Source organism: Aricia agestis, chromosome 20, assembly GCF_905147365.1.
Source record: "Aricia agestis chromosome 20, ilAriAges1.1, whole genome shotgun sequence".
Lineage (NCBI taxonomy): Eukaryota > Metazoa > Arthropoda > Insecta > Lepidoptera > Lycaenidae > Aricia > Aricia agestis.
The window spans coordinates 12,254,929-12,276,407 of NC_056425.1; the positions used below are offsets into that span (position 1 = coordinate 12,254,929).

A 21,479-nucleotide genomic window follows, 5' to 3' on the forward strand; every position below is an offset into this window, starting at 1 on the left:
ATCTTATATCTTTAAACGAGCTTGTATACATCGGCTCCAACGATTTTCGTGAAATTTAGTATAATATACCTAAGGGTTTTCGGGGGCGATAAATCGATCTAGCTAGGAATAATTTTTAGAAAATGTCATTTCATTCGTGTTTTATCGAATTCCGGAAGCTCGGTCAAATAGCTAGTTTATAATTAATAATATAGTTTACAATTTTTTTTTTTTTAAGAATCTAAATTCTAAATGGCTTGTCGTATTCGAGCTACATAGATGATTATAATTAGATTTTAGTTAGTACTTGCGTCTAAAATCTGAAACTTTTGCTGTATTATTTACATGATATCTGCAAGCTGTTGACCTTTAGTTCCTGCATATCCCTACTAGGTACATAAATGGACAGTATCATCTTCACCATAAGCAGTTGTCGGTGACAATAATGATGATGATGAACGAGATCAGTCCCAAAATGAAATCTACACTCATGTAAATCACGCTTCGGCACGTTTTCCTGTTTCGCACCATGTTATTACACTTAGGCTACATTTTTTGCGGATGTGCACGTGATGTGCTTATAAAGTGTTTCTTAGCCTGTTGAACCCCTTAGTGGCTTTTCGAGGAATATTTTTGGAGGCCAAGGGTTACACTTAGGAGTCTTATAAGTCTTATATCCTGGGCTTATATTACCAGTATGTTGTTACTTGATCTTGCTAATAAATAAAATTCTCGTGTCGCAGTGTTTGTGCGCGAACTCCTCTAAAACGGCTCAACCGATTTTAATGAAATTTGTATGTACATTCGTTAGGCCTGAGAATAGGCTTCTATTTACTTTTTATACTGATACTAGAAATAATAATTTATATGGCAAAACAACGTTTCCCAGGTCAACTAGTAATTTAATAAAATCCGAGGGTAGCAGCTATGCGTTATGGAATATGGTAGAAGTTAAAACAAACACAAAAGTTTATCTATGTACTATATTTTATTGATACAGAGGCATATTTAGAGAAATTTCATTTAATTTTAATTATTAGTGCATCACTAAAAATAATATTTCAAGTCTATCTTAGCTACTATTGTTAATTTTGATTCAATTCAATGTGTATCTTCTTGCGTAATAAATACAGTTTGTATTGTGATGAATAAATTAAATAAACTGACACACTACCCTTAGCAGGAAAATTTTGGACGCCTAGTTAGAACCTACACCCTACTACACTGCCTCTAATAAGTATAAAGGGGGTGACAGACACGCGAGTAAGTACGCGGACTTATGGCTCGACGATCTTAATCGCCTGTGTGTCAGCAAGGAGCCGCGAGCCGCGAGCCGCAAACCTGGGGGCATGGTAATCCAGTGTGAGCGATTCTCATGTACCACTGACGCGAGCCGAGTAAGTTCGCGAACTTAAAATCCGCGTACTTTAAGTTCGTACGTCTGTCACCCCTTTAAATATTTCTGAAAACAGTGTGATGTTATATACATGCCATAGCCCTAATATCCTTCACGAGAGACGATATCGTCTAAGACATACTATAACTATGAGTGTGACCGTTATCTTATTCTTCTGTTTCCTCAAAATACTACCCTCAATCAAGTCTTTCAGGCACCCTCTCTGACAACCTTAAATATAGCCACTATTTTATCATTTCCAGGCTCACATGCATGATTATTTAAAAATCATCAGGACCATGTCCTGTATTCCTTATAAACATGTGATATGTTTGACAATCTCAAACAATCACGCATTTTGATTAGTTGTGCATCCCACGCTACGCCAAGGATTATGATTCATGGTGGAAGTGGGTTCAAATCTGAGTACCTTGACCGTAATTCTAGACCTTTAAAAACCAAATTCTTTCACGGTTATAACATTTCTACTCCTCGTGCTCTTCAATCGCAGGATTTAACTGGATCGAATCGGATAGTGCTGCATGAAACTAGTTTTATCCGATTTTTTTGGGATTATTTGGATATTTTATTTAGTGAATCTAAAAACCTCAATTTTTAATAATAGATAACTGTGGCACAATTTTCATTAACACTTTAAGTAAATTCGTTTTTTCGGTTGAAAATTTGCCTGAAAGAATTCAAATCTTGATCAATATGTTTGGCAGCTTTGTGCAGAATAAAGCCACACATTTCCTATATTGCTACTTCGATGAAGCAAGGACCTACATTAATAACCAGCCTAAAAATCTTTTAATCTCAGGGACGCACGAGGTTCGTTATTGCTTAATCTGTCTTGAGACTTCTAACTAATAATTTAATCACGAAAATTTAGACCTACTGCCTACACTTATATTATGATGAAGAAGATTATGATTTCTTCTATTCCCAATAACTTTTAAATTCTTTGGATTTCTTATCACTATCAACCCTTTCGTGAGTATTGTGATATTATCAAATGCCTCAAATTCCACCTGTCTCTAAAGCCTTCCTGGTTGAAGAAGATTTATCGTGACTTCGATTAACTCCAGCTACAATAGGCGTGGGTTTAATTGCTCAAGTCAAGCAGACAAATGGATGTATGAATTATTCATTGGGCTGGAATACCAAGAGTTTTTGTACGCGCTTATGGTGTTTTTTTGTAGACGATCATGTTTTTTGGTTGCATGCACTTCTGAGTTATATCACTTCTGACAAGACACACCAATGAATGGTCACTACAAAATCTTTGAGGCACCTTATGAACAGTCAATGTGCAGACCCAAAAAATAGGACTAAGTGGCTTTTTGCTTCTAAGTTTCATCTAAATTTTCCTAGCAGCTTCTAAGTCAACTCAAAGTGCTTACTTCGATAATATGGTGATGTTTCTCACTCCTTTTAAACTTTTTTATGCTAAGTACTGACATACGGTTTTGCTCGATAGTTTTACTCCAAATCGAGCAATAACCACCGTGTGGACCGCAAAACTGACGGCTCGATGGAATTAAATATGTCAAATATGTAATTTTCTTCGATTCGGAGTAAAACTATCGAGCAAAACCATATGTGAGTACTTAGCATTAGGGAGCTTTTCCTGTCATGCATAATACATGTTGTCACCCGCACGTGGACGTTCCGCATGCAGGTAACATCATGCATGCATGCATACATACAACATGGTCCTGGTCGCGCGCGTGTTGTATGCATGCGAACCAGAATCGCATGCGTGTGTGCAGAAAAAGCGGTTTTATGACATTAATAATATTATTATAATTACACTAGATGACATCCGCAAATCCGTTGTGACTTGCGCCAAAACTCGTTTATTACGCGGGTACAGTACATTTTTCCGGGACAAAAAGTAGTATGTCCTTTACCGGGTCTCAAAGTATCTTCATACCAAATTTCAACAAAATCGATTCAGCGGTTTGGGCGTGAAGAGGTAACAGACAGTCAGACACTTTCACAAGTTTTAATATTAGTAAGTATGGATGACTTGTTGATGCAAAATTTGTGTCATTTCAAGCTTTACCGGTTTTGATGTCATCTCCATTCATTGTTGTTACGGCTATCGGAAATGCTCTGAACCTATTATCATCTTTTCCACGATTATTTGCATCTCACCAATGTTTTGTAACCGTAGCCTAAAAACTATCACGAATTCGATCTTTATTATTTAACCCAGTTATTTTATGTTATTATTCGCATTTGGGAATGTTTTGTTTGGTTAAATCAATAATTAATTCCTGAGAGAATTTATACACATATAGGATGATTATTTTACAAAATAAAACCGTAATATTTTTGATTTGAATAAACTGATTTTCCGAAATATTAATACCTGTTTTAATTTTTTATAAAAATCAATCTGGCAACTTCTTTAAGTTTCTTCTAGGTTTAATTTCTCTTACAGTTCTTTATAGATTTTGATACACTATTTTTTATTAACTACCAAATTAAAGTTTCACAGTGCCTGAAGACAGTGTACTATGTTTTTTTTTTATGAAATAAGGGGGCAAACGAGCAAACGGGTCACCTGATGGAAAGCAACTTCCGTCGCCCATGGAAACTCGCAGCATCAGAAGAGCTGCAGGTGCGTTGCCGTCCTTTTAAGAGGGAAAAGGGTAGTAGGGGAGGGTAGGGAAGGGAATAGGGTAGGGGATTGGGCCTCCGGCAAATTCACTCACTCGGCGAAACACAGCGCAAGAGCTGTTTCACGCCGGTTTTCTGTGAGAACGTGGTATTTCTCCGGTCGAGCCAGCCCATTTGTACCGAAGCATGGCTCTCCCTCGTTCAAATGTATGCCATGACGTATAATATAAGATTATAAGCTAAAAGTAAGATATCCTATCACATGTACATATTGGCTTAGTACATAAACTAGGCATATAGGTAATTACTTGCCCTAGACTAGGCTAATAACTTGATCAATAGACGTCAATACAAATTGCGCTCTGTCAATCAGAGATGATGATTATTAATGTTGTAAATAATGTAATTAGCTATAGGTTAACAAGGGTCATATCGTCGCGTCAGTCGTCATATAGGGTCGCATCGTTTCTTATTAAAGCTCATGAAATAGGAGATCAAAATAGTCTTATTCGGTATAAACTAGTTGATCTAGATAGAGAAAGATATTCTATTGAGACACGTTACCTCACTCTTTAAATCGTATTTAACACACAACGATACAAACATACATTATATCAGAGAATAATCATTGACTCGACATAACCCTACCAAATCCATAAAGTTAATATACCTAGCGGAATATATTAACTTTATGACCAAATCACGTATGCCCATCATCTTCTTTTGAATTTATTTGATGATACATAGACGGCATTGCGCACTCAGAAAGATATGATACCTTTAATTGAATGGAGAATTGACAGAAAATGTAGGAGATTCTTTCAAAATCTTCATTAAATAAAAGTTGGGTAGGTAATCATTTACGGCCGTTCCCAATATTTGATCTATCTCTGGTTTTGCCCTACTAGAGATAGGAATAGCTCATAATTGACATAAAATATATGTCTCTAATGTCTAATGTGAGCTATTCCTATCTCTAGTAGGGCAAAACCAGAGATAGATCAAATATTGGGAATGGCCGTAAGTGCTGTCGATAATAAAACTATCCAGTAACTATCTTTTGTACCAACCTATCATTTTTAAAAATAAAACAGAAAACTATTAGAAAAAATATGTCTACGGAAGTACATTGCAAATTACTAACATAATACATTTTAATTGCCACGTAGTTATTTCCAAAATAGAAGTTACATTGCCATTACCTATTGACTTATTGGCAAATAATATCGAAAGCCCCTTTTTTTGTATGTACCTAATTTAATTTTAAGAAGTAACTTAAAGTGAATACCATAGAGATACATATTATGGCAGTAATAATGATCTCTTGAAACTAGTAATAACTTAAGACAAGTTGGTCAACTAGCAGACTTTTTATTCGTCTTTTCACATTCCGTGGGGATTAGGGACTCCCACGGTCACACCACAGATATGTTGGATTCGCTGCGCCCAAAGAGATGGCAGTAGACGCAGCCTTACCCCCTAAAACTTGGTGGAACTCCAACTGTGCCATTGCCGAAGCCAGGGGAATGTCATGTCCTCCACGACTCCGATGTCTGCCACCAGACCTACAACAACCATCATCGTACGCGTTATGAAATGTCGAAAAAAGTCCCTTCGACGTTTTATTTCCAATACTATGATGATGTTTGATTTGGACTGAATTATAAATGTATGAATTTTGTACACTATTAATTTAGCAGAATTGCGGTATCGCAATACTGACTATTATGTTATAAATAGGTACAAAAGTGTGTCTGTCTGTCGTTTATCTCTTCACACCCAAACCGCTGAACCAATTTCGCTGCAATTTGGCATGGAGAGAGTTTGAGTCCCGGTAAATGACATAGGATACTTTTAATCCCGGAAAAATGTACAGTTCCCTTTTTTTGCGGACAACATCTAATCGCAATTATAAAATCTAAAACAGTAGAGTGTCACAGTATTGTGGCATTCAAATTATATGAAAAATCGTTCCTCACGACTCTATTTCGTGGAAATACCTATATACCTATCGAAGTAAATAATGAAACGGTTTTTCATTCCTTCCGGTGTTACTCATCAGATTATTATGTACATTGTACAGTAAGCCTTTTTCATCCTATTATGTACAAGAGAACTAATTTGTCTTATTATCTTCAAACAGAATCATACTCTATTATAATAGTCAGATTTCATAAAAGGGAATATTATATAGGTGCAGAGGGGACTACTAGCATTTTTTTTTAATGAAATAAGGGGGCAAACGAGCAAACGGGTCACCTGATGGAAAGCAACCTCCGTCGCCCATGGACACTCGCAGCATCAGAAGAGCTGCAGGTGCGTTGCTGGCCTTTTAAGAGGGAATAGGGTAATAGGGGAGGGTAGGGATGGGAAGGGAATTGGGGAGGGTAGGGAAGGGAATAGGGTAGGGGATTGGGCCTCCGGTAAACTCACTCACTCGGCGAAACACAGCGCTAGCGCTGTTTCACGCCGGTTTTCTGAGAGAACGTGGTATTTCTCCGGTCGAGCCGACCCATTCGTGCCGAAGCATGGCTCTCCCACGTATAAACACATTTTATACAGTTAATTATCTTTTTTTACTTTTAAAAATCTTTGATAAGCATCCCGATAAGCATCTTGGCGTCATCTTGACGTAACACCACAATCCTAATATGTTAATACAGTTTTAAAATGCTAATAATATTTCACAATCAAATTATAACATCCCACATTATTATAGGTAATCTGCGTTAAAAGTTTGATCCAATTTGGGTAAGCAATAGATCCATATTGTATTGCCTCACGTGAAGCTACGGGTGTAGACTAGTTTATAGGTGTTACAAAATGCGAGCAAAATTCGATATAATTTATGTACGTTTAATCTATTTGTAGGTACAGTTGCTGGTGAAAAAATATTTTTTTAAAGCCAAAGCCGATCACAACAATCTTCCGCTAAAGACAAAGGCTTAATACCTCGATCGTGGGAATCGCAGACACAATAAAGGTTCGCGATCACTTTGTTGGCGCGTGCCGGGCGGGTCGGGGCGCAGCGCAGCGCAAAATGCGCTATAGCACACTATTGCCGGGTCGGGTCGCGTCGCATTGACGGATTTTAACGCGCAACGCATTGACAGATTTTCAGCCGCGGCTTGCCGGGCCGCATCGCATCACATCCGCGCGCCGCTTGCTATAGCACACTGTTGCCGGGGCGCAGCGGGTCTTGTCGCGCCGTGTCGTATTGACGGAAATCCGCCGAGCAAAAATCCGCGCCGATGAGCCCCGGCACAGTGTGCGATACGCGCATCCGTCTCCATACAAATTGTATGGAGGCGGATTTTTGCGATGCGCCCCGGCACGCTGAGCCCCGGCACGGTCCGTCTCAGCGTGAAGAGGTAACAGAAAGACATGTGGAGAGTCAATTCAAATAGACAGACGGCCAGAAATATAGTGGCACTGTTTCGCATTTATAATATAAGTCTGGATATTTATCATAAAATGTATCTGACTGTACCTCAAAACGGGTGCCACTCATAACATGTAATTTCGTATTAAACTTTGCGAATCATTAAAGAAATTTATTAGTTGTAACAAACTGGTCCTGAATCAGATTAGAGCTAGTAATTACTAGAAGATTCGCCAAAGTTTATGAAGCAATTACAATAGAGCAACGTTTCCTTGGGTAGAATTTAGAAATACCAAGGCTTCACAAAAAATTGGCATGAAATATAGAGCTAAATGCTGCTCAAGGTTTTTTAGTGAAGACAAAGGGGAATCAAAAAATATCCTTATTAGCCCGGACGCACATTATCCGAATTTCTGATCAGAAAAATTTCGGACGCCCCGCCCCGCTCGTACATTTTGACACGTGAATTCTAAAAGTACTCGTAATATGCAGGGTCTACAACAAAATGTATGAACAGAGTGCGTTTCGGCGGCCGTTCGAATTTTTCTGATCAGAAATTTCGGATAATGTGCGGCCGGGCTTAGAAGTCTGATAAAAAGGAGTAAAGTCGTGTGACTTTGACGCTTAGAATGCATTATGCAAAGACTTGAAATTGAGTTACATGGACGTAATAGTTTTGAGTTAAAATATTTTTTATTTTAGGAGTTCCATTTATAAAACCATAAAAGTATTTTTGGTGTTGAAAGTTAGTAAGCCAGACTATACAGTATACGGGATGTAACAAATCTAAATAATAATACTTTAGGGTGTGTATGTGTTCCATATATTATATTATACTAGCTGTATGACCGAGCTTTGCTCGGTATCCGATGAAAATGACATTTTCTAGAAATGATTCCTAGCTAGATCGATTTATCGCCCCCGAAACCCCCTATATACTAAATTTCATGAAAATAGTTGGAGCCGATTCCGAGATTCCAATTATATATATATATATATATATATATATATATATACAAGAATTGCTCGTTTAAAGATATAAGATAAGATAGAGTTCACTGTGAAAGCAGCAGCGCTGAAAGACGCGCGAGAGCCATGCTTCGGCACGAATGGGCCGGCTCGACCGGAGAAATACCACGTTCTCACAGAAAACCGGCGTAAAACAGCGCATGCGCTGTGTTTCGCCGAGTGATGATGCTGCGAGTGTCCATGGGCGACGGAAGTTGCTTTCCATCAGGTGACCCGTTTGCTCGTTTGCCCCCTTATTTCATAAAAAAAAAGAAGAAAAAAAAAAGGCTAATTTTTTTTGTGATTTCTAAAGCAAGCAAGCGCAAGCGTGAAAAAAGCTACGATTTCAGCGCTGCTACTTTTACAGCGAACTCTATATAAGAGACACATACACACCCTAAAGTATTATCATTTAGTTTTGTTACAGCCTGTATATCGTGTAAGGTCACATCAAGAGTTCAAAACACCTTCTGTATAAGGCTTTATTGTTACTAAACGCAGATAAAAACCATAAACAATAAAAGACAACGGAAGCAAACAAAAGATCAATTAATTTTTAACCGTTAGTTAAAGTTAAGACTGATTTTAGTTAAGACAAAGATTTAAAAAACAATGAAAATTGTTATGTCAATTATTTTATAACATCCGACATTTTAGTTTGCTGATGTAAATAATACTTTACATAAAAATATCATCGCACACTATAGAAAGCTAATAAAATCTAGAAAGTTTTTTTTTCTACAAATAAATTTTACAGAATATGGCACATAAAACACAGTTTTACAGTTGTTTCAGCTTTTTTATAAAAAAAAAAAATTTGTGGAAGGTAATTGACGTATTAAGAGAAACATTACATAAGTACTAGCTAAAAGTCGAGTTTTGTGAGGGCTCGCATCGTCACACCTTGACTGACTGATGATAACACATCTACATGTAAATAAAAATTACTATGTTAAAGCACAAATCAATAGGCGTGATAGTTTTTCCATTAAATGTGTACCACAAAAAGTACAGGTTGTGGGATAGAATAGGGCTCGCTTCGCTCACCCTGATAACATTCCAATTTCCAACGTTAGAGCATATTATATTATTAGTATATAATAATATGATCATATTATTATGATGTATACTGCTCCCATTGCCATTCATTGGGTGTAAGTACGACAGCACACATTTCCATAGAAACATGTGAATTTTATTGAAATAATTTCATGATTTAGAAACTTCTTTTTAACTGTCGCTTAGGGTCAATTTTATAAAAAGTTATGACTAAACCAATTACCATATTATAATCTTGGCTAGCCAATAATCTAATATTTTTTGTGTATAGTGTTCGACGGCCTTTATGAAGCTTCTCAAACCTTTGGCTAGAACAAGGTTAAATTTAACAATAACTAACACCAAATACGGACACAAATACGATCAGAGTTCCGGTAGCTCATGGGAAACTGTTGTTTTTAACCGACATCCAAAGAAGGAGGTTCTGTGTTCAGCTGTAAGTAAAAAATAAGTACCTACTATAAAAATTGTTCATAGTATGTATTATATATTAATATATAACTCAACAGTCGGCAAATTATTTCGCGTGGAAACTTATTTCCGGTACAATTTATACAGTCCAATGTTATTTTTTCGGGACACAAGGTGTCTATTACCTTTATCGTCATATAAATCACTTTAGTTGTGGCGAAAAGAGATCTTAACAGACACACAGACATTATGTCAAACCCAGCCGACAGATCAATTGAGATAATCCGAGCCAATTAGGGATTGCAATCCGGTGTCATTTTCAATCCGGACCGGATTTGACTGGATTCCCATCAATACAGCCGGATCTGGTCGTATCCGGCCGGATTGATGAAACTGAACTCAGAAGCGAAAATTACTCTATTTTTGGTTTTTGATTCAAAAACAATGGCCTATGCATCCCTTGTAGCTGATTTGTAAAGTATTTTAAAAGCAATATAACGGCTCGACCGATTTTCGTGAATCTTAGCGAGCATATCGGCTAGGGTGGAGAATCGGACATCTACTTTTTATATTGATAAGTGCATCTGTTGAGTAAAATATAGTAAATTATTACAACTCGAGACTGACGGCGACCATTGTTTGTGCGACGGGATAGCGATGGACGTTGCCATGGTAACATACTTATTTAGTCACTTCGATAAAATAATATGGGCGAAATACTCTATATGGCCAAACAATATTTGCCGGGACAGCTAGTATTATTGAAATTTCCCTTTTTTATAGTTTTTTTAATAGTTGTGAGCCCCAAATACTATTTTGCTACAATATTTTTAGTAGGCGCTTAGATATCTTTTCCTGTGCTCATTTTCATAAATATTTATCTTCGCAATTGCTAATTTTTCTTATCAGGCGTATTAATTTTCAGACATAAAATAAGATTATTTTGTAAACCCATGCATCTTCTTTCTTGCCTCTAACTCCAAATTATTAAAAAAATCCTTTCTTATTGATCTGCAGCTTGCATGTAGGTATACCAGCTTTTATGGGTCCACTTAAGGTGTAACACTCGATTTAAAGCTTGGCTTTGGACTCTTATATCAAGGGTTAGACACCTTTCTACCCCAAAGATAACGAGCTCAAACCACTGAACTATCATGCTATTAAAGCGTCCTTGATCATACATTTGATATACTAAAACGTGATGACAACATACAATTGCGTGCACGCATCAAAAGTAACAAAATGTTACATAAAGGTCAATGTTGGTATGTCATGACATAACTACAAAATCATTGCGAACCTACTTTACGAGGAAAATTGTGTGATTCTGACACACCTGCACATTTGAAACCAATCTGAGGCTCACAAGTAGTAAAACATCCATATTTTATGCTTTTGCTCTAACGTCTAATGCTAAGTACTCACATACGGTTTTGCTCGATAGTTTTACTCCAAATCGAGTAATAATTAATGTGTGGACCGCAAAACTCGAAGGCTCGCATCAAGCCAGCTCGATGAAATTAAATATATTATCGATTTAGAGTAAAACTATCAAGCAGTTTTGCTCGACGTTATTGCTCGATCGAGCAAAACCGTATGTGAGTACTTAGCATTAAGGTATCTTTCCGATCTCTGCGGCAAGCGAACGCGAGCGACAAACATTTTTCCGTTTCGTTTTCTACCATAATCGGGATAACGACTCACACCGCAGCTGCTTTGTAGTTTCGTAGAGCAAAATGAAACCTGTAGCCTAGATCACAAAGTGGCATTTTATTTGAATTTTTGTTCAATCTGTCTAATTTGCCTTTACTGTCTCAATTTAAATTTGCTTACTCGCGTTCGTAGGCCCGTATAAATAGTCTGCTCTTGACACTTAAGACTTAAGAGTAAAGATAATTTAAAAAGAGGTCGGACTTAGAAAAGAAATTACGTCGGCTATTGAAGTTTAAGTTAAAAACCACAGATTAAAGTTTGATTCGTTCGCTTTTAACATCCTATCACTGTCGATCTTACTTTAAAATTAGCCAATCACAGTCGATCTTGAATCGAATCAAATCGAATTGTATTTTTGCCTTCTAAGTCTGTCTAAAGTCTGAGTGATCTTATGTCTTAAGAGGAGACTATTTATACGGGCCTTAATTCTTATGCTTTGACACCTTTCACATAATGTATAGTAATGTTGGTAAGTACCCATAACAAGATATAAAAGGTCAAACAATATTACCAAACAACGAAAATATTTCGCTCGATTTGTTATAGTGCCTCTCAATATCATCGCCGTGTGGTCCAAGTCACAAGAAAAAGTTTTTTTATAAAAAATTAAGAAAGAGAATATTACAATATTGCAAAGCATGCAAAGTAAATTCTGTTAAAACTGATAAAGGATAAATAGCTAAGAATACTACTAACTAATTAAGTATAAAAACTTGGTCAAGGTAGACTAAGAGATAGTAAAGCTTTTTGCAGAAAACTCGTAGCTTTTCTACGAACCACACGTAAATACACCACTTAAAAGCTTTTAAAATACCTATCTATGCCTAAAAACTATAAAGTTCTCTATTAGCTGATGTATAATGTTATATTTAATATATCTCTGTGGGCTGAGCATCAGCAAATTCGTGACATTTTACTGAATCTACGTGACATTATTGACTATTCAATCTCAAAGTTAGTGTACTTCCGTAAAATAAGGTAGCAGTTTTTAATGAATTTTATGCTTAAGTTTTGTGTAATTTCAATTCTCTTAAAAATGGTTTTGGGGTAATGATCAGATGATGACAGATCGCTAAATAGTCCCGTAAACAAAATATTGAGCACTGTACTCAGCAGTTTATAACTTGTACCACACACGGATTAAGCTCTTAAGTCTTAACTACCTGATTAGCTATTAACAAGTAACCACTTTCGCAATCACAATAATTAGATACAAACTGACAGACACAGTCACGACCGCTGCGTACGCGCAGGTTTGACGAAATATTATGTTCTATCAGAAAATTAATTTATGGGCAGACTAGATGTCGCAGGCAACTTTGATGCGCCAAAATTCGTTTATGGCGTGGAAACGGAGCTAACAGCCGCATAAAAAGATATGGGGCCTGTTTCACGACTTCCTGATAAGTGACAGATAGGCTATCCACAACTTAGCTTGACAGATAGAGTATGGAAAACCTGTCAAAAAGTTGTGGATAACCTATCCAGCACTTTATCAGGAAGTGGTGAAACAGGCTCTTAATGATTACCTTTAATTTAATAAAGAGGTTGACAGAAAATATGAAAGCTGTATTGGAATATTTTGTGACAATGACCAGTTGAACTCAAATCAAACCATTTTGTTGTAAATAGCAGACTCCAGAATCTTTGGTGCATGCCGCATGCTTCAGGATAACCTATAAAATATATTTTACAATCCTTATTGTAAGTTAAGATGCTCATTTAAGCAAAAATAGACTTTATTTCCATACAGAATTAAGTTTTTGATCGATCAATAGAAGGATTTAAATGCATTAGTTTATAGGAATCTGCAATTTATTTGATGGAGATAAGGCACGTTTTCGACTGAAGTATTTCAACTTTGAATTATCACGAATTCGGCGTGGCTTTTCATCAGCAATCGTGATACACTTTGAAGTTTATCACTACGTTCAGCCCCTACTACATGTTCCAACTTTCAGGATATGTATTCAGGTCAGGTCATTCTACAGAATGAAACAAAACTGAGAGATAGTACTGAAGGCTGTCCCTTAAATCGGTTTCAACAAGAGTAAGAGATAGAAACTCAGGATTTGTATGTCTCTTATATACTTAATAGAGTTTCCCGTGAATTGTGAAAGCATTGACAGTGCTGAAAGAGTTATATTTTTAGTATTGTATAATTTGTATATCCTTTCTAATTCCTTCGTACTTATAAAATAAAATCGGTTAATAGCAATAAGAGGAAATTATTAATGTACTATCAGAGAAGTTGATTCCTATGCAAATCGGGGACCTAAGTAGTTTGGTCGCGTTACGTCAAACCCAGCTGACAGATCACAATTAACATTGAATTGACATATTCGACCAAATAACGTTGGTCTGTCAATTGCATATGAATCAACTTCCTCGATGGTACAAAGACATTTTTACTTTCGCATTTACAAGTATGGCCAAATACTTCGAAAACATAACCATTCTATCGAAGTCGGGTAGGTTGTTATAATAATTTTCATGTCAATGCCATGATAATTTTTATAATTATTCTATCGATAATAATAATCGTTAATTATTTTGACACTGCTTATTCACTTAACACATTGCTAAACACAAGACCTTAAAAATAATTATAATTTAATCATTTTTATATTAATTTCTTACTGTAAATAAATAAAAATATCGACCAGTTTTGTAGATTGTTATTAAAAATCTGGCTAGTCGTTTTAATATCTTCTTTTATGTAAAGATGAAAAAAGGACGCATTGTCCATTCCTCAATTATTATATCCCCAAATGATCTCTATACCACTAGACAACGCCTCCGTGGTCTAGTGGTATAGAGCGCGGCTCTTGACTCGGAGGTCGTGGGTTCAATTCCCGCGTTGGAAACATGTTATTTCCAAGTTTGGTTAGGACAATGCAGGCTGATCACCTGATTGTCTGACAAGTAAGATGATCCATGCGTCGGATGGGCATGTAAAAAGTCGGTCTTGCGCCTGATCTCTCGCCGGTCGTGTCGGTCTTCCGTCCCACTGGGTTATTAGAGTAGGTAAAGGAATAGAGAGTGCTCTTGTGTACTGCGCACACACTTGGGCACTATAAAATTACTCCTGCGTAGCTGGCCTGGTTTCAATGAAACCGGCCACCGTCACCGAAACCGGTGTGGGAGCTATTATTATTATTATATCTCCAAAATCTACAAAATCTCGCTCTCAGAAAAACAGTTCAAGCGCCAATTGCAGGTTTTCAAATAATTCTTCCAAGCAACTTGAGAGAAGTTATTTCTCTACACGGACACTATATAGACTGGCTGACTGACTTTAATACAATATGACGCCCGCAACTCCGTTGCGCCAAAATTCGTTTATTGCGTGGGCCCGTACCTACATTTTTCGGACGAGATTTTTCAAGGTATCCTTGTACCAAATTTCAGCTAAAGCGGTTCATCACGAAGAGGTACACAGACACACAGACAGACAGACCGACAGACACACATACTGTCTGTCTGTGTGTCTATCGGTCTGTCTGCCACGCTTACGCGTTTATAATATTAGTATCGATTAGTATAGATACTTTGTATAATTATTATAATAAAATAATACTAGACGTTCTTCGCCGCTCCACCGCGTAAGAGCCGGGACACAAAAACACGACACGGCGTTTACGATGCGCGTCGTAAATTCCCACTACACGACGTCGCATCGTGAAACGACGTCGCGTCGTGGCACGACACGACGTCGTATCGTGTTTTTGTGTCCCGGCCCTAAGGCTCAACTTACACTGGGGCTGTTCATCTCTATTGTTCTATTATTTAAGTAAAAATTTCTACTATGATATTTTGGAAGCATTGAAGAGCGAATGCGCCTATCGACGCGTGCTACCAGATTTTCGTAGAAGAAAATGATAGAACAAAAGAGATGAATATGCTTTAGTAAAAAAACATGATACTTACGTCGCAATGCTTCGATTAGCTTAGAATTTGTCAGTCCATGGCAAACGAATAAAATTTTTCGCAATAGAAAATAATGAAAAACAGTTAAATTTTATAAGTACACTCCTGCCTACTTGAGCTACTTATTAAAATTTTACTTCTAACTAACGCACTCAGAGTGGAAAATTAATTACTTCACTGTATCTACATAATTAATTCAAAATTTTGACATAAGCCCCATACATTACATCAAAATCTTCATTAAATTGAAGGTTATTAAAATATGTCTCTGAGTGCAGCGGTAAATATTACTTTTATGTGTGATGAAAACATTAAAGTACTAAGTTTCAGAACTATCTAATGCATGTGGCTTTTCCTCGTTTTGTCCTTTTAAATCAATTATCATGTCAACTCGTGAATTTTGACGTGATTTGTATTTTTAGGGTTCCGTACCCAAAGGGTAAAAATGGGACCCTATTACTAAGACTTTAATGTCTGTCCGTCTGTCTGTCTGTGTGTCTCCAGGCTGTAAAATTAATATTTAAGGGGGGCTCCCATACAACAAACGTGATTTTTTTGCTATTTTTTGCTCTGCAACACGTAGGCACTTGAAATATTCACGAAATACTCAGTTATATTTGTACTTTAATAATCAATAATAAAATTTAAATAAATTAAATAATTAAGGGCGTCTCCCATACAAATAAAAAATTTCAGCCTATTTTTGCTCGATTGAGGTACGGAACCCTTCGTGCGCGAGTTTAACTCGTACTTGGCAGATTTTATTTTTTTAGTTTACATGAGTTACTTTGTTACTTTTTTAAAACTTTTCAATCTTAAATCTCTGTGATGTAAGTGATAATTGATTCTCTATAGGTATTTATACTCTACATTTTAATATTATAATTAAAATATGTACTAATATTATAAATGTAAAAGTGTGTCTGTCTGTATCCTCTTCACGCCCAAGCCGCTGAACCAATTTTGCTGAAATTTCATACGGAAATACTTTAATTCTCCAGAAAGGACATCTAAGGATACCGTGGTGCTTCCCCCTCTTGTTCGGACATTAATTGTCATTACAATTTGGCTGTCTCCCGCTTTGCTTGGGGAGGGAAATTGGATATCTCTTCCTACCTTTCTTCTGATTAATTTCGTTGCGGGTCCCAAGACAGATTTAGATTGTCCCTCGGGCATCCCTGAGATCATATGAAAGGGTTTTCGTGGTTGGTTGCCACTGTTGATCCTGGCGACACAGGAGTTGCAGTGGTAGGAATGTGTGGTGGGCCTTTTGCCCGTTCAAAAGATCTAAGGATACTTTTTATCCCGGTAAAATGTACGGTTCTCGCGCGATATACGAATTTTGGCACAACGAAATTTCGGGCGTCATCTTATTCTTTATAATATTTTTGTGTATAAATGACACTTTTCGTTAAGCACATTTTGCTCAATTTTTTTCTGAATTTTATTTACAAAACGTTATAAGGAAGATCCTTTACATTATTGTAACAATAAGGAATTCACGATTGTCAATATTCGATGACAATTTTGATATAACTCTAGGACAAATAGTTGGAATGTGTGAAGGGGCATCCCTACAGTATATATAGCTAGGTGAGTACTGCTAGCGACATTGTACTAGCATCATTGCGAGAGTCATCATGAGATATGTTAGTAAAATATAGTATGCTAGTAAGGTGTTAGTAAAGTGCGCTGTGTAAAAAGTTGAAGTGTCGATTTTGGATTTTGTGTTTTCGGTTAAAACTTTTATATTTTAGTGTGTTCAAGGATATCGGTTTTAAGAGCATATTACCTATCTTATATCTTTAAACGAGCAATTCCTGTATATATGTATTATGTATATATATAATTGGAATCTCGGAATCGGCTCCAACGATATTTATGAAATTTAGTATACAGGGGGTTTCGGGGGCGATTAATCGATCTAGCTAGGAATCATTTTTAGAAAATGTCATTTTATTCGTGTTTTATCGAATACCGAGCAAAGCTCTGTCAAATAGCTAGTAAGATATTAATACGATATTATTAATTTTTAATAGAAAAAAACGTAAAAAGTTTGGATTTAAATTTAATCTCAAGGACTACAAAAGTGATGGTCATACTTTTAGCTAAATAGAAACTTAGTTTTATAAAAATCGTGTGAATTTAAAGCTTGTGCTTGGGTATGATTGGGTCGGTTCGATTGAATTTAAATACCACGCTCTCAGAAAAAATTGGCTAAAATAACATTGCGTTGTTTCTTTGAGTGAGTGAGGTCTGAAAGACGCAGGAGATGAACTAGAAATGGGTGGCTGATCGCCATCGCCATCAGGCGCTTCACCTGCTGGTTTCCTGCTTTTATTTGATTATTATAAGCAAAGTTAGTAAAGAAAGGCGAATGGATAGGTATTCAAACGCATAAAGAGTAATAACGCTCAAGGTAGTTATTAAGGTACCCTATTATATATAACGCCTCCGTGGTCTAGTGGTTAGAGCGTCGCTCTCGACTCCGGAGGTCGTGGGTTCGAATCCCGCGTTGGAAACATGTTATTTCCAAGTTTGGTTAGGACAATGCAGGCTGATCACCTGATTGTCTGACAAGTAAAATGATCCATGCGTCGGATGGGCATGTAAAAAGTCGGTCCTGCGCCTGATCTCTCGCCAGTCGTGTCGGTCTTCCGTCCCACTGGGTTATGAGAGTAAAAGGAATAGAGAGTGCTCTTGTGTACTGCGCACACACTTGGGCACTATAAAAATTACTCCTGCGTACCTGGCCTGGTTTCAATGAAACCGGCCACCGTCACCGAAACCGGTGTGGGGAGTATTATTATTAAGGTACCCTACCAATGCAACCAAGTAACCTACCATACCTTTTTACAGCTAGCAGTAATCCTCTTCGCGACTGCCATGGCGGCGAAACTGGACAAGACCAGCCCACCCCGCAACCAGGGCGCATCCAGCGGAGCGAACGCTGGTCTCCAAGCACCCTTCGGTGCCAGAACCCAGAACCAGGCGCAGATCCTGAAGTTTGAGAATGATCTTACTGACCAGGGATACCATTACGCGTATGAGACCAGCGATGGAACCAAGGCTGAACAGGATGGTAAGATTTTGAGAGGAGACGCAGCATTTGCAGTAGCGATTTAAATTGAACTTTATTTACTTCCCAGGAAGATTTAAATTCAAGTTTTAGACAAAACGTTGATTGGTAAAGAAAGTGTGGTTACAAAAACGTTTTGCGGTAAAAATAATGAAATTAAATTGTAGTCTTCAGGTCGCGTTTTAAAAATTGTGACAGCTGGGATTAAGATTTTCTGTTCTGTTGGAAAAGGCCATCGTAATGGTTTTGAGGAGCAAGAGTCCCATATAATCTTAAGCCTCCTAAAAAGTGACATTGGGAATTGAGTGTATTCTTTTAGACTATTTTTCCGATATATAATTGATTTTACTGTCGGTTCTTGGTGGAAATTCATGTTGAACACTAATAAATACAATTTTTCGTGCACTTTTTCCACTATATTAATTATATAGATATTTTTCCGATGTATCAACATTCAACACTTTTATCCAATGTTCTAAAAGTATACAGGTTTTTTTGTTATTGATACGCTCTTTAGGTCCTTGGCCATAAACGTTTTGTCCTATTAAAGTTTAGGGATGCAAAGTATCATCACATTTGTTCTATTCATGACAAACTACAAGAAAGCCTTCCTTTTAGAGATATAACTGCTAATAGCTCCTCCATTCTTCAGGGCAAGTTCTTCCCGGCGCGAAGCCAGAGGAAGGGTCCCTCCGCGTCACAGGCTCCTTCTCCTACGTGGGTGATGATGGCCAGACCTACTCCATCACGTATACCGCTGATGAGAACGGCTACCAGGCTACTGGCAACCACTTACCGACCCCACCGCCCATACCACAGGATATACTGAGAAGTCTACAGCTTACTGCTGGAAATGGTAAGTGAGGATGCTTGATGGGAAGGTATAACCATAACCGCTTTAGGTATCTAGGATCCTAATTTTAATACTTGAGTCTCAAAGCGCGATTTGATTTTCAATCTGTACGTGTACCACGTCAACAAATTCAGGTGTTTAAGGGCTATCACATAACAGCAAATTCGCATCGCATCGCAAATATCTGCGACAAAATTCAAAATAAAAATTACATAACGATGCGATACGCATTCGTAGTTTTGTATGGGAGCCCTTAGGATTTGAAAAACCTTTAATTATTACATCTATTGATCAGCAACTTTGGACTCCAATTCCGGGACAACCTTAGAAAAAGACAACATAATAGTATTATATCTAGTAAGATGACCCCCACAACTCCGTTGCGTTAAAATTCATTTATCGCGCAGGAACCGTACATTTTTCCGGGGTATCCTATTGTCCTTTCCCGGGACTCAAAGTCTCCAAATTTCAGCAAAATCAGTTCAGCGGTTTGAGCATGAAAAGGACAGACAGACAGACATACTTTCGGATAGATAATATTTGTATGGATTAATTTTTCTGGAATATGGATTATGGATTATTTCCGCTTTAGATGTTACTGAAATCGATTGTGACTTTGTATTTTATCCTTCTTCTGTCTCTCCAAAGTTAATAGAATCCTCGAAGTATTTTGATATAATTATCACGCTAAACCTCACCCTGTGTCCTGACCTAACCCTTTTGAACTCCAAAACCAGGACAACCTTAGAAAAATGGGGGAAGCCATATATATCAAAAACAAACGGTGGTTTTATATATCTATGGTAGAAGCAAACAAACCTTTCCATTTGGGCTTTTGGTTTATATGTGACGACAGAAAACATAGTTGGTCCCGGAAATTCTTATTCGTATTTTTCTTTTGTGTTCCTGTCCAAAGTTATACCCTGAAAAGTCAGTCCTTACTTGCTGGTCAAGTCAAACATCTGTCTCACTGGGTTATGTTAGTAGAGGAAGCCTATGCAGCCTCTTTGCACTTTGAAATCATTCCTGCATAGCGTGGCCTGTTCTTAATAATACCAGCTACCGTCACTGAAACCGGTGTTAAAGAAGATACACATTTTCTAGAATCCTCGAAGTATTTTGATATATCACGCCAAACCTCACCCTGTGTCCTGACCTCACCCTATTGATCTATCGTCTGTGAACTTTATCAGAATTCAAGGCGATCCGGTGCCTCGATCCTTATGTGATTTGCTGGGTTACGGCCCTTTGAAGATTGATAGGAATTTGTTTATTATTAAGTAATAGTTGTTACTATTTTCCTATAGAAGTAGGATCTAAAACAGATATATAGTTTTCTGTCTTTCATTTTCTTTTTATAACTGTTAATAATTAGTATTTCTTTGTATCATTTAAAAGGATTGTAATGGTACATTCACACTGCTATTTGGCTTGGCTTGTGTAAGTTTGTGATAGTTTGTAGCCCACCCGGTATGTGTCGATTTTTGGAAACTGAGTGCCTCTGAAGACTTGGACGCACTTACAAATGTGTATAATATGGCATCCTAGCGTTTGTTAAGGTTTTAAGTTTGGTGACTGCCAAATATTCGCAGGCGTGTAAACGTACTATATCACTTGTTTCAAAAGCTTAAAATATATGTATTAACTTAATATTTTTTATTTGTTTCAGTGAAATACGGCAGCTCGAAAAGCAGCTACGACGCGGATGCTGGATACTAGAATAATATCAGTTAGAGTAAATGTAGGCCACGCACTACTTTTAGATCCTTCGTAAAAATTGAGAAAAACAAACGTTGAACGTCTGAAAATAACGTGTCACCTTCTGATCGCGATCTACCAATAACGACCAGTCTGATCACTGATCTACCAATAGCGTGCAGAGTAGACAGAACTAAGGAGTACATTGACATCAACAAACGGGCGGATATATTATTTAAAGCAAGTTGGGTGCGAGTGTCACTTTTAACATGTTTCAAAATGCTGGGTAACGCATTAGTACTGCGCGCGCCGGTTGATCTGACATACTACGTCAAGCGTATAA

At 37.3% G+C, this 21,479-nt stretch overlaps 1 protein-coding gene across 2 annotated transcripts; it reads left to right on the plus strand.

Moving 5' to 3' along the window:
- The first annotated feature begins 17,133 nt into the window (after positions 1-17,133).
- On the plus strand, positions 17,134-21,218 carry LOC121737202 (flexible cuticle protein 12-like). Of its 2 annotated transcripts, none has more exons than XM_042128802.1 (4): positions 17,134-17,155; positions 18,366-18,588; positions 19,238-19,441; positions 21,108-21,218. In XM_042128802.1, exons 1-4 carry the CDS (start codon positions 17,147-17,149, stop codon positions 21,155-21,157), a joined length of 486 nt encoding a protein of 161 aa, XP_041984736.1. In that variant the 5' UTR covers positions 17,134-17,146; the 3' UTR covers positions 21,158-21,218. The 2 variants fall into 2 exon arrangements, with proteins under 2 accessions (XP_041984736.1, XP_041984737.1); XM_042128803.1 differs by lacking the exon at positions 17,134-17,155 and adding an exon at positions 17,547-17,678.
- The last annotated feature ends 261 nt before the right edge of the window (positions 21,219-21,479 follow it).